Consider the following 14,253-nt stretch of genomic DNA (forward strand, 5'->3'; position numbering starts at 1 on the left):
AACCCCAACCCCAACCCCAACCCCAACCCCAATTAAATTAATTGATAAATAAATTGATTAATTTTTATTCTACTTTCAAATTATATAAAAAATGCATATTGTGTCTAAAATTGAGATATCTACTAACAATTTATTTCATAAATAGTTAAGTTAATTATTTTTAATTCAATTTTTATCAAAAATTATTAAATAAATAACATAATTATATCAAATGGAGCAAGAAGAAGATAAAAAGAAACTTTTAGAACAGAGCTTGTTTGGGTAATGCAGATTTATAGGTGAGTTCACTCAAATTCATTAATTAGGAGAAGGAACTTTTGGTAAAGTGTACAAAGCCTAAGATAAAAAAAATAATGAAATAGTTGCAGTCAAGCAAGTAAAGACGTAAAATTATCATGAATCAAGAAATGATTTTAAAATTTATTTTATACAATTAAAAGGTGAAAATCCATGATGAGCGAGAAGGTTTTCCTGTTACTTCTGTGAGAGAAATTAAACTTCTAAGTGAATTACAAAACCATCCTAATATTGTATAGTTTAAAGAAGTAGTCGTAGGTTAAAATTAAAATAGCATATTCTTAATTTTTGAGTATTGCTAAATGGATATTGCAAATCTTATTTTTAGAATGGACTAAGAAAGAGAATATTTCTCTGAATCTGAAATAAAATGCATCATTTTATAGCTACTGAATGGAGTTTAACACATGCATAAATAGTATTAAATGCATAGAGACATTAAATTATCAAATGTTCTTATCAATGACAAAGGTGTGGTCAAAATTGCTGATTTTGGTCTAGCTAGGGAATATAATAAACCAAACAAGCCATACACACCAAAAGTTGTAACTTTGTGGTACAGATCACCAGAATTATTATTAGAAATGGAATAATACACTACTTCAATAGATATATGGTAAATTTAATATCTAAATTTAAAGAAATTATATTAAATTTAATAGGTCTGTTGGCTGTGTATTAGCAGAGTTATTAAATAAAGGATAACCAATATTCCCTGGAGATACAGAAATGAAGTAGTTTTAACTTATTTGTGAATTAATTGGCTATCCAACAAGGTAAATAATAAAAGATGCTTAATTTGTATTAATTATTTGATTTTTGAATTAAGGTATGAGTGGAACGAATATTATTCACAAGTTAAAAAAGAAGTAAGAAAAGAGCTTGAAAAATTTTCTGGATTTAAAACAAATAACTTGTAAAAGTAACTTAAATGCTCAGAAAATTGCCTAAAGCTTCTTTAAAAAATGCTTGCTTGGGATCCAAAAGTATTCAATTAAATTATTATTTTCTCCTTACTAATAATTTAACTTATTTTATGAAATTATAGAAAAGAATTTCAGCTGAAAAGGCTATGTCTCATCCTTATTTTAGTGAAAATCCAAAGCCTACACTGCCAGGATAAATAAAAATTTTGGAAAGATTAAACTATTATGCCAAAAAAAACTAAGAAGCCTAAGAGCGTAAAAAATGAAAATAAAAAAGTTATTTAATAAATTAAAATAAAATATAAAAATATAATTAATGTTGCTACTATGACATCGATCATCTATTGTATAGCTTTATTCAAAATTATTAGTGCTTGATTGTATTCCAAAATTAAATTGTAAATATTTTGAAAAATAATCTATGATAAATCATATGTTTAACTTAAATAACTATTTAAAAAGATTCTTTTCGCCAAAAAATTTTATTTATTTATTTAAAATAAAATTATTAATTATTAATATTTTAAAATTTAAATAAATTTATTTGAGCACAAATTTATTGTAAATAATTTAGATCTATTAAGAATTATAAAAATTTAATATAAATATCATTTTACTAAAAATTAATTTAGTTTTGAAATGGTTATGTATGTTTGTTTTTAGGTGAAAAAACTTTGATCTGATTTAGAAAATAGATCTTTGGTTTTTATTAAATGAGAAAGCTACATCAATGATATAGATTTTTAATCTCGTTTTAAGAATTAATATATTCTATATTTATTAAGCAAAAGAATTAGTTTATAAAGTTATTATCAGAAGGAGATGAAGACACTTTCTGATAACTCCTTATTAATGATTTTTATATGAAAAGAAGCTATTAAATTAATATCTTCTTGATGGCTATTTAGGATACTCAAAATAAAAAATAATTGATTTTACTTATAAATAACTTTTCTATCAAAAATTTAATTCAGAAAAATACAATTAATTATTGTTTGTATATTTACAATTTTTTGATTAAATAGATACTAATATTCAAAATAAAAAAAATAATTATAAATGCTTGGCGATATGTTTGATACTCCTGAGGATATCCTCGGAGGTGTTTCAAATGCATAGATTTTGAATGTCTAATAAAGAAGACCTAAAAATTGCGCTAGTTTTATGGAGTTACCTTAACTTAGAAGAGAAGAAAACGGATTTGTAGGATTGAAAAACCAAGGAGCAACTTGTTATTTAAATAGCTTAATTCAATCGTTGTTTATGTCTCCAGAATTTAGAAATGCGATCTATTAGTTACCTTTATGTGTAAAATCATTTTAGAAATAAAAATATGGTAAAATATTTTTTTATTTAACTGATTAGGATGAAGACATTAGCAAAAAAAGTGGTTTTGTTGATTCGCAAAGCAAATAAAAATTATTGTTAGGATTTTAAAAGCTATTTGGTTAAATGCAAAGTTTAGATATATCAAGCATCAGGTAAAATAGCAGCTAGCTTTTTGAATTAATAATTTAATATAAAATATTTAATAGTACTGAGGAGTTGACTTCTAGCTTTGGATGGGAAGCAAATTAAAGTTTCTAGCAATAAGATATTTAGGAAGCCAATAGGTAGAAATAAAATTACAATATAGAAAAATGTAGTTAAAATTAAATAATAATCAATATTTAGAGTTATATTCGATGTATTAGAAAGAGCCTTATTTGGAACTGCTGTTTAAATAGATCCTACCTCTTTTTATAAGTAATTTATTTAAATCACATATTTTTAGAGTAAATTTTTTAGTTTTATTGAAACTTTATATTAAATGTAGAGGAACTATTGTCAATCATATAACATGCACTGAATGCTAAGTTCCAAGAGAAAGAGAAGAAAACTTTTACGACTTAATGCTTTAAGTAGAAAATATTTCTTGTGTTGAAGAAAGTTTTATGGCTTTTATCACCCCAGAGTTGCTTAATGAAAGCAACTAATTGTTTTGTGAAATATGCAACAAGAAGGTAAAATATAAAATTTTTTATGTATTTATAACTCATTTTTAAAAAAATTTTCTTAGTGTGATACTCTTAAAGGCTAAAAAATAAGAAAGTTTCCAGATATTTTAACTTTGAGTTTGAATAGATTTACTTTTGATTATGATAAACTTGAAAGAGTTAAGTTAAATTAAAAATATGAATTTGGGCTAGAGTTTAACATAGCTCCATTTCTTGAAAACTCTGACATTGATGACAGCAGTGATGAATACAATTACGAGCTGTTTACTGTTCTTATTCACAGAGGAAGTGCTCATGGAGGTATTTTAATTCAATATATTCAAATTGTTATTTAAAATAAAAAATTTTGTAGGTCACTACCATACATATATCAGAGACTTCTTAGGAGAAGGAAATTGGGAAGAAAAAATGAAGCAGTACAGTTAAGAAAGAGAGAAAAGAGAGTAAGAATAAAAGGAAAAGTTAGAATAGTAGCAATAGGAGGAGCTAGAGAAAAAATAGAAAGAAGAGCAGATTAAGCAGTAAAAATAGATTGAATAGCAAGAATAACAAAAGAAGGATTAAGATGAAGAATTATAAGATGTAGATGAGTCAAATTTGAGTGCTTAAGAAAAGAAAGATCTTAAAAAGAAGCAAAAATAATAAAAAAAGCAGTAAAATTAGAAAAGTTAGCCTATTAAAAATGATAAAAAAAAGCAAAATGAAGAAAAGTAAAATGAAAAGAAAAAAAATTTTGTAGCAGAGGAATATGAATTTGATGATTAAGATTTCCCTAGAATGTTCACAAATAGTGATCTTGCTAAAAATTGGTATAACTTTAACGACTCATAAGTAAAGTCCATCAATGTAAACAGATTGTAAAAGTAGTATGGTGGTTCTGGAAGTGAAAATGCTTATATTTTGATTTACAGAAAAAAAACTCTTGCTAAAAATATTCCAAATCCAAGTCTCCCTAAATACATAGAAAAGCTGATTTAAGAAGAAAACTAAAAATTATAATAGGAGAGATAAATTTATGAAGAAGCTTCGAGACACATCGAAGTCTATGTTGATTCTCATGCAGTTTTCTAAGTAAATAAATACATTTAATCCATTTTTTAAAAGGTTTTTTGAACTAATTAAAGGATATTTCATATACTTACATCAATGGATATGACTTTGAAAAAAGCTCTTAGCTTTTAAGAATAAAAACAGATTGCACTTTTAAGCAGTTAATCTAAAATATTTCTGAAACAACTTAAATTAGTCTTGAAAATTTAGCTATCCTAGAACTCTATGAGCATCCAAATAAATACGTTTAAACTGTTAGACTGATAGATGTTTCTAATTCAGTAATTATTGCTATTATTATTTTTTTAAATTTCACAAACATTAATAATATAAAATTTTTAGGATTAAACTCTAGAATAAGCTGAAGTTAGTCATTTTTCATGTTGGGTATACTACGATAAATCTAAGCATTAAGAAATTCTAGACAGACTGAAACCTCATATTGGATAAGATCAAATACCCTTGAAGCTTAATATAATATGCCCAGGAAAATCTTTTAGCATTCTAGCATTTAGCCAAGATAAATTGATTGATTTGAAAATATAAATGTAAGAGTTAACTAACATACCTGAAAATGAATAATACCTTTAAAACGAAGATTTATAACATATTAACGATTCCTTAGAAAAAGAAGAAATGACCCTAAATTAATTAAAAATATAAAACGATTACGACATTATCATCAAGCAAATAGATCATGTATTAATATTTCATTTTATTTATCTTTGTTTTTATATTAAATTTTTTTTTTCACAGAGCCATTAATAGGAAAATCAATAAAATCCTAGCCAATAAGGTAAAACTGCATAACTCTCTGAATATCAATAAGCCTAACTTTAAGGACTTGTCTCCATCTTAGTAGAAAACTCTGATGAACCTGGAGTTAAAAGATTTTGTAATATTTTCATCATTAAATAAATTATTTTTTTATTTTAAAAAGGTGATAAATTTTAAAAAAATAAAAATAAAACAAACAGTTATTCAATTTAATTTTAAAAGTTAAATAACAAGCTTCAAATTCTGATTTTTTTTTTTTTAAATAAATAGTCATTGATTACAAGTAGTTAGATTTGTAGAAACTCCTTGCTTTTATTAAAGAAAAATTTTCTATTGAGTAAACTTCTTTGAGAAGACTTAGAAATTTAGAAAATAAATAGATTTACTTCAAGGATGAATATTCTAAATCACTTGAAGAACTTGGATTCTAAGAAGGAGGTACCAGACTTCTTTTAGAAAGAGGCGAGATACCTGTTTCGGGAAATATTCCTATAAAAATAAAGAACTCATCTAAACATAAAGTTGCAGAAACTTAAAATATGATAGAAGTTCTTATTTAAGATGATTAATCTCTTCATTAGCTGTATTTTAAATTAATAATTTAAATATAGTATTTATTTTTTTAAAAGAAAATGCTAAGCTTGCACAACTCTTAAGTTGGATCCTGAATAGCACAAGCTTTACAAGACTGATTGGATGGAAGAGCCTATTTAATTGATAACAAATGAAAACTAGCTCATCAGAAATATGAACTTTAAACAGTAAGAAGTACTCGTTTTAAGAGATAATGAAAGCGTATATTCTATTCTATTTATTTATTTATTTACTTATTAATCTCTCTACATTTTATTTTAATTTTATAAAAGCCAATAGATAAAGAATTTGAAAAATTCAGCATTTATCATACCATTAATGGTAGCTCTGAAGACACAAAATATGTTGGAGACCTTAAAATTAAAAAAGATGAGCTTATTTAGGATCTCAAAAATACTATCTTAGCCATGCCATATTTCCTGAATTTGAATAAGGAATCAGGCGAAAATGTACATTATAATAAAATAGGAGAATTAATTTATTTTTATTTATTTACTAAATAATTTTATAGAATACTGCATGTTTAAGAGTAAGAGATATGAGAAAAGATGGTCTTTTTGGATAAATCTATAGAAAGAATGACAAGAAGATATCAGGATATAACTATTCAACAAATAATATTGCTGTTTAAGTAATTTCAACTCTTTCAAATTTATTTTGAGTTATTAAATTTTATTTCATTATGCAGTAACTTTCGAAACCAGATAATTTAGAGGAAGATGATCTTTCTTTGATTTTGAGAAAAAGAAATTGTAAAGCAAAGACATATGAAGGAAATACAGAATTTATATACAAAAGCTCTAAAAAGCCAACAGTTGATGAACTCAAACAATAAATAGGAACTAGTCTTGGATTAGCCGATATGAATTAATTTGAAATAGTTAAATATTTCCCATATGAGTTCTGCTGGAAAGTGATTTCAAACAAAGAATATGATAATCTTAAAGAAACAAAAAAGAAATAAGATTAAAAATCTCATAAAAAAAACAAAGATGGTAAAAAATAAGAATAAAGCGAATAGAAAAAGGATGATAAATAGTCAGATGTAGAATAAAACTTGAAAAAGGCTCCTTATTTACTAAAAGATGGAGGTATAAAATAATATTATAACATAGAAATGATTTTATTAATTATATTTATGTAATAAAGACATTATTGGGTATGTTTTACTTGAAGAAAAAGAAGAAAATGATGACTACCAAACTGAAAATGATTAAAAAGTAATTTTAGATTTATTGATACATTAATAAAAATTATTTTGAATTAGATGAAATTATGGTTTGAAGAAGAAAAAAGATAGAAAAGATAAATTTCTACAAGTAAAAGCAAACAGGAATAGCATGGATTTACAATTAACTTAGATTTTTGAATTAAATAAACTAAAAATAAATAAAAAATTTTACTACTATTAAAATTGTATTTTTAATTATTAAGGCTAAGTATATATATTATATATATATATATGAGACAAATATTATAATGATTTATCAAAAACATTAGAAAATAGAATAAATCTGGTTAATATATTCTTGGTTTTTTGAATTATAAAATTATGAAGAAAAAAAATCAAAATAGATATTTCTCAAATTAATTCTAAATTATTCTTCTTGGATATTATTTAATTAAATATTTTTTACCATAAATTGTTTTTTATAATTGATAAATATTTCATTTGTGTATTTTTTTCATAAACTTAAAATGAAATAAATTAATTTAATTTTTTTTTAACAAAAGTATTAAAGAATAATTTAAAAATAAAATTTCATCACTTAATTAATTTCAGGATTTCTTTCTTGTAAATTATTAAATTAATTTCAACTTTTAAAAAATTAAATATTTTTATCAAACATTGACTATTTATTATTGATTTATATTTTCACCTATTTATTTTTTGTTTAATTAAAATCAAAAAATAAAATTAATAAAAAAATTTATTGATTTAAATTTTTTTTAACAAAACTATTAAAAATATTAAAGAAAAACAAAAATTTAATTTTTTGATAAAATTAAAGAGATTAAAGTTATCATAAATTATTGAATGAAATCTATTTTTTTTAAATTTTATATTTTGATAATGAACCTACAAATATAATTTATTTACATATTTAAAAATGTATTTTTTCATATTTACTTAAAATCAAATAAATTAATGCAATTTTTTAATAAAAATATTAAAAAAAATAGAATTTCATTATTTAATTTAATTTATTTATTTACTTTCTTGTAAATTGTTAAATCTAGTTTAATTTTTATAAATTTTGATATTTCTATCACATGTATTTATCATTCATTCTTTCATTTATTCATTTTTTTTTTTAAATGAAAATTCATTCAGCAATTATAAAAAATTTTATTTAATTTTAACAAAAATAATAAATACGAAAAATAATGACAAAATAAATGCAAAATTTTATTTAGGTTCAATAATAAAATTTATTTTTTTTTAATTTTAAAGAATATAATTAAAATAAGTTAAAACTATTTGAATCCAATAATTTTTTTATTTGATATTTTCATAAATAATTTAAGAATTGAATTAATTAATTTTTATATAAATACAGAAAGATATATTATTTTATATAATTGATTACTTTACTTTTCATAAAAATATGTTATTAATTGGTTCAGCTTTTTAGATTTTCACACAAGCAATTCTTTTTTTATTGAATCTACTTCAGCTGATTATTCTCCTTAATTAAATTGATATTGACTATTATCAGGTCCATATTTATGGATCATAGTCATCTGATTTGATTGGTTTAATGCTTGTTACTATGTATAATTTCTTGATGGTTAGGCTGGGATTCTTTGTTCTGATATCGAATATTACTTTTAATCTGAACCTTGTTAGGACTATGGTATTTAATGATAATAACTTTCAGAGTGAGAATTTTGATTTTAAATTTCTCTTTGCTAGTAAAATTGTTGTCTTTACTTTTAGAATTATGAGATAGAGGTATTTTGTTGTTTTTGAATTTCTGGAGATTCATGTTTGGAGATATGGTTAATAATTTGCTCATCTTCTCTGTATCCAGGATTTTGATATTCGTCTTAGCTATGGTTGTGACTCTTGGAAGGGATGCTTTTCTATTTGTTATAATAAAAATTAATTTCAACTTTAAATAAATTTAAATAATTTACATTAATTTAGACCCAATTAGGCTAATAAAAGGCGTTATTAGATGTAGGAACACCTAGTGTTTAATAAACTACTTTATTTTTATTGTCATCATTGTTTTCAGAAAGGTTGTTGGATGACTTTATGTGATTGAAGTTATTTTAATTTTTAAGTCCATTTTATACACGATTGCTGAGATCGTAAACTTCTTTGTGTATATTTTATAAGTTCTAATCTCTCAATTAAATGTTTTTAATTGTATCAAATTCTCTTGGGTATATTTAAGTATAATGAGATCTATCGCTTAAAGACCCATTGTTGGCTTATTATTATAAGTGCTAAACAAATATGCGATTCATTTGTTCGCTTTGATTTTTATCGCTTTAATTATTCTTAATATCATATTTAAGATGGTATTGTTTTTTTGGACTCTCTTAAATTTGATTTGTAGGTAAAGTTGGTATTTCAATAGTCGATTTATAGATTTTTTCATTGTTAGATTTATAAAGGGCTATCGATTTTTACATGTCTTTCATTCCAGTTTCTAATTATTTTGTCTAATTAGTAAGTTTTTAAGTTATTTATTAGTTTTTTGTTTGTGTCCTTATTTCAGAATCAGGTTTTCTGTCCCAGAAAGTACGAGCACCTGCATTATTTGTTTTATCTACGATTGTTTTTTCTTATACCCATTTTTAATTGTTGGAGTAACTTTTGTGATCCTTGTTTAGGTAAAATTACAGATTGTTAGGACTGTAATGGGATTCTATATTTTAATATTTCTTAGGAGTTTTGAATCTTTCATGCTCATGGTTAGCATCACACTAGTGCATTTTAGAAATATGATAATTTTCTAAAAGTGACTAATCATTTAAGAGGATATTGCTGTTATTACTTAAAAAGCTATTCTCATGATTTTAATTGTTTGCGTTATTGGGATAATTTATTGCAGACATATTGTTAAAAAGATTTTATTCTTGGAGTTATTATTAGTTCATAATCATGTGGAATTAATCTTAAACTACATTTTGCGATGAAGAAGCATTCAGAGGTTTGTAAATTTACTTTTAGCTTGCAACTTTATTGAGATGCTGTTGCAAGTAATTATTGTTGTTATTGCTTGCGCCACTATTTTTCATAGATGTTATATTGTTTTATTTATTTATTTGAATTATTTTAGAACCTTTTCTGTTTAAAGCATTAGTACTTGTATTATGTTATGTAATATTGTTTTATTAGCCAGCTTTAACTTTATTTAATTTAACGTTACGGTAGACCTGAATATCATTACCCTTTTTCTAGAGACGCTCTTTGCCAATATAAACATTAACATTATTCTTAGAGAGGTAAGATTCGTTTACTTGTGAGGTATTTTGTGGAACTTAAAGTTAGTAATCTTCTTCATTTTCATAATTTTAAGTCTAGTAATTTTGTTAGTAAGGTAATAAATGAGTACCATCCATGTTCGTAATGTAAGATTCCTTCATAGGTTGGTTAGTATTCATAGAATTCTTCATAGTTTAGATTTCTGAATGTTAGAGAGAGGCTCTTCTTTGTTTATTTGCTAGAGCTACTTCAATTTCTTTTCTGATATTTCTTGTGGTTGCTGGTTAGACGTTTATCTAAGAAATGTTGGGTTATTATTGCTGCTATTAAAAATTTTATAAATTAATTTAATTTGTTAAATCAGATGCGAATACTTATTAACTATTAGGGGTTAAACTTCTCGGATTTGCTGGGATAATATTTACTTGGTAGTTTTGATCCTCTTATTATTACTATTAATATTGATTAAAATTATTGCTTTTATTTTCAAATTAGTTTTGATTAAATTAAGGATTTGAAAGTTAAACTGAGCTTTAGCTGTGAGGTATTATACCTTGCATATTTTAGTTATTATAAGAGGTGAAATTTTAACCAAATTAATTTCTTGTTGAGTTGTTTTAGAATTTACCTGTTTCTTCAATTAAGTTTACTTAATTAATTTAATTATTTTCATTTGAGTTGAACCATTATTTCCTTTATGATTTGTATTCGCTATCAGCAGCAGGATTTTATTAATCCTGTTAATAAAGTTACTATTGATTGAAATTTTATTCCTACTAAAATTAGTTATTAGCAGATTAAAATCTCATTTACTAGTTGGTATTAGCAGAAGATGGTCTAATTTATTCTGACTTAAAAGCATTTGTATTATTTTAAGTAGTGTAAAATTGATTTTAATTTTAATATCTATTTTCTACATCAGGAGAAGTATTATTGCTCACTGGATTACTAAATTATGGAAGATTTTATTCTTAGAAATTATTGTTCCTATTCTATTCAAACTGAGGTTATTAAAGTTAGCTAAAATGGGGTAAACCTTAATTAATAGATTACTGCATTTATTAGTTTATATTTTCTGTTACAGAGTTAGGTTTGGCATTTTATTGGCTTTAAGGATAATAACTATTTTGGCTTAGGTTAGATTAAGCTTGCTAAATGGCAACTGAAGTAGATCCGTTACTGGCTAAATTATGCAGGGAGGTATTTTTATTTTATGAGTTAGCTTCTTGAGAATTTATTTTAATTGTGCTAGCCATAGGGTTATTAATTAAATTAGAGCTTAATTAAAAAGCATATTCTTTTTAGCGTAGTTAATCTTGCAATTATGCTGATGAATTATTTTTTAATTGCGATTACAACTATTGTTATTGTTGAGATAACTGCTTTACAGAGGATTTATTGCCATCTTATGGCTATTACTAAAAATTAGAAACAGAGTTTTAATTAGATTAATGTTTTTACTAAATATTTTTTTAAGAAGATTAAATACCAAATTATTTGTCTTTTTATGTACTAGATTTAAAAGAGTTTTGATACTCAGAGTCAGTATTTTAGATAATTTTATTTAAATTATTATTGGTACTGTTATTATTGTTGCTAATAATGTTATTTGAAAGCTAACTCTATTATGAATTGAGCCTTTTATTACTTTCTTTTTAGATAGGCTCTACTTCAGCAAGCATTTCTTTTAACTATAAATTTGGGTGAGAGTTTTGTTTTTTATGTTCTCCATACTGTGTTTGGCTTAAGGAACTGATATCCTGTTTGAGGATATTTTCTAAAGATTATTCTCTATTTCTTACCTATTCTTTTTCTTTAATTAAACCTGTGTAGTCTATCTAGCTCTGATAAAAAAATTCGTCTTTCTTAAGCTAATCCATAATTTTAATAATTTAAACTGATCTTTCATATAATTTTTATTTTTCGTTTAATTTATCTTAATTGTTTTCACCTTCTTTAGCCATTTTCTGCAATTCATTTTATGATTCATTTCTTAAAAGAATGAATGTCTCATAATTGTTTAGATTTAAAAGCATATTCGCTTATGAATTCAGTTGAGACTCAACCTATAAATAACAAATTATTTAGAAATTAATTCATTCATTAAAAAATATTTTAAATCTTTACATCAAAAAAGTTAACTGCATTTGCATAATTCTGTACAAACTAAATTGCCTTTTTAACTTGGTGCATCTTCTTAAGAGTGTATTCTTTTTCTCTTGTTTGCATAATTTCCTGTTTAATCAGACATAAAATATTATAAAGTTATATATTTCAGATAATAAATATTTCTTCGTAAATAAATTTAAATTGGCTTAAAATTTTTTTTTTCATACATTTAAATTTAAAATTAAAATAAAAACTATTCGTTTTTATCATTTTTTTATAATGAAAAATAAAGATTAAATAAATAATTTTGCATATTTTACCTTCTTTCTTATATTTGACAACATCATTTAAACCTCTTCTTTTGGTGGAAATAATTTATTAGGACTTACACTTCTCTTTTAGTCTACTCTCATTGAGATATCTAATCTAGAGTTATTTTAATTAATCATAGCGCTTTTATACTGCCTGTTTATATTTGCTCTATCTGCAACAGATAAAACATAGCTTCTATTTGGATCTGCTCCTTATTGCTAAAGAGGTTAACCTACTATTTGGTCTTATAATCTGATATTATCGTTAGTTGCTCCATATTTAGACTAACCCATTCTGGGTGGAGGAGTGATTGCAGATCTATTTAATTAACTCTAGTTGAGCATATTAGAGCTATTCATTTAACTTCTTTACATTTATTTTATTGGATCAATTGTTGGAGTTACTTTAACTCCATAAACAGAGTTATTGCTTGATGGAACCTTCAAATATGGGTCAGCGCTTTTGCTTCTTTAAGCATCTTTCATTTAGTTGACAATTTAAGCTTGCTAAGAAATTTCCTTTATTTTCTATTATTTTTACTACTTATTTCCCATTTCTGCTAGTTTTCTATGGTTAAAGCTTCTTCACTATGACTACTAATTTATAAAATGTACTAAGTTAGCTATATACTTATTTTTGAGTTATTTTCTTGTAGCTAAATCTAAATGGTGTTATATGACTTAATAAATAGATTTTAGATTTAATTGATTTATTTTTTTTTAAGAAATTAAAAAAAAAAATTGGGCAGTGATAATTAATTTAATTGTTTATGCATTTAATATTATAATTGAAGTAAGTATAATCAAATTAAAAATATAGCAATCTCCTATTAGAATTAATTAATCAATTATCTTTTTAATTTAATTTTTCAAAACAAGATATTTTCAAATTTATAAGAATTATAAAATTCATAATTAAGATTCAAGTTTTTTTTGCTTTTTTTGAGTAATCCTATTCATTTTCTTTTTTTGTTATTCTTGTAAATCAATTAAAGAATTTTAAATAAAAAATTAATTAACTTCTTCTATCTAACTAACTATCTATCTATCTACAATATTTTCTATCTCTCTTTATGCTTTATAAAAAAACTCTTCTATTTCAATCATAAAAAAAGAGAATAGATAACATTTACATTTATTCTACTCTTCATTACCAAATATGATTATTATTCAAATAAACAAAGCATTTTTTTAATAAAATTAAAATTTTTATTAATTTTTAATTATCAAGTACTCAATCAGACTATATAAAAATAATAAAATCCTCATAAATTAATCTCTAAAAATACTAAATAAATATATTTTTTATAAATAATCTATTTCTTTTAAATATATTAAATCATATTTTACTATTTGCTTTTATTAATTAAGATTTTAAATTTTGTTAAGTTTATTAATTTTATTTTTTTAAGTATTAGGGTGATATTAAAAATATCAATTAATAAATTCATCTTAAGTATTCTTTAACTTATGTTTTTTAAATATAACTATTCAAACAAAAAAGTTATAAATCAAATTTTAATATGAAATTAAATAAATTCAATAAATTAAAATATTTACATTTAAATTTTTTATGAAGAAATTATTATTATTATATTTTTAACAACTTATTTATTCAAAATTAAATAAATAAATTTAATTTTAGCTTAAATACATATGAAAATCATTCTAGTTTAAGTTTATTTTTTTGATTTTATTATTTTTTAATCCTATATTTCATAAAAGATTTTTTAAGATAAAAGACTGCTTGA

The 14,253-nt window shown here is 23.2% G+C and overlaps 3 protein-coding genes across 3 annotated transcripts; 2 read left to right on the forward strand and 1 right to left on the reverse strand. All coding sequences in view use genetic code 6, as the record gives it.

Annotated features, from left to right (window-relative positions):
* Positions 1 to 91: 91 nt before the first annotated feature.
* TTHERM_01094780 (cyclin-dependent kinase-like Serine/Threonine kinase family protein) lies at positions 92 to 1,489 on the forward strand (the record flags this gene model as incomplete). The annotated part of the gene is made up of 5 exons (XM_001010910.2): positions 92 to 376; positions 441 to 913; positions 960 to 1,073; positions 1,127 to 1,283; positions 1,346 to 1,489. 5 exons carry the CDS (start codon positions 92 to 94, stop codon positions 1,487 to 1,489), a joined length of 1,173 nt encoding a protein of 390 aa, XP_001010910.2.
* Positions 1,490 to 2,282: 793 nt separating this feature from the next.
* On the forward strand, positions 2,283 to 7,010 carry TTHERM_01094790 (ubiquitin carboxy-terminal hydrolase; the record flags this gene model as incomplete). The annotated part of the gene is made up of 17 exons (XM_001010911.3): positions 2,283 to 2,531; positions 2,589 to 2,704; positions 2,759 to 2,836; positions 2,898 to 2,969; positions 3,040 to 3,226; positions 3,283 to 3,520; positions 3,573 to 4,291; positions 4,345 to 4,551; positions 4,613 to 4,969; positions 5,027 to 5,165; positions 5,318 to 5,630; positions 5,677 to 5,842; positions 5,914 to 6,090; positions 6,153 to 6,272; positions 6,330 to 6,732; positions 6,791 to 6,861; positions 6,909 to 7,010. 17 exons carry the CDS (start codon positions 2,283 to 2,285, stop codon positions 7,008 to 7,010), a joined length of 3,714 nt encoding a protein of 1,237 aa, XP_001010911.1.
* A 1,271-nt stretch (positions 7,011 to 8,281) lies between these two features.
* On the reverse strand, positions 8,282 to 13,057 carry TTHERM_01094800 (hypothetical protein; the record flags this gene model as incomplete). Its single annotated transcript, XM_001010912.2, has 4 exons — positions 8,282 to 8,728; positions 8,783 to 12,148; positions 12,210 to 12,317; positions 12,512 to 13,057. 4 exons carry the CDS (start codon positions 13,055 to 13,057, stop codon positions 8,282 to 8,284), a joined length of 4,467 nt encoding a protein of 1,488 aa, XP_001010912.2.
* Positions 13,058 to 14,253: the final 1,196 nt, after the last annotated feature.

This window comes from Tetrahymena thermophila (genome assembly GCF_000189635.1).
Source record: "Tetrahymena thermophila SB210 genomic scaffold scf_8254749, whole genome shotgun sequence".
Classification (NCBI taxonomy): domain Eukaryota; phylum Ciliophora; class Oligohymenophorea; order Hymenostomatida; family Tetrahymenidae; genus Tetrahymena; species Tetrahymena thermophila.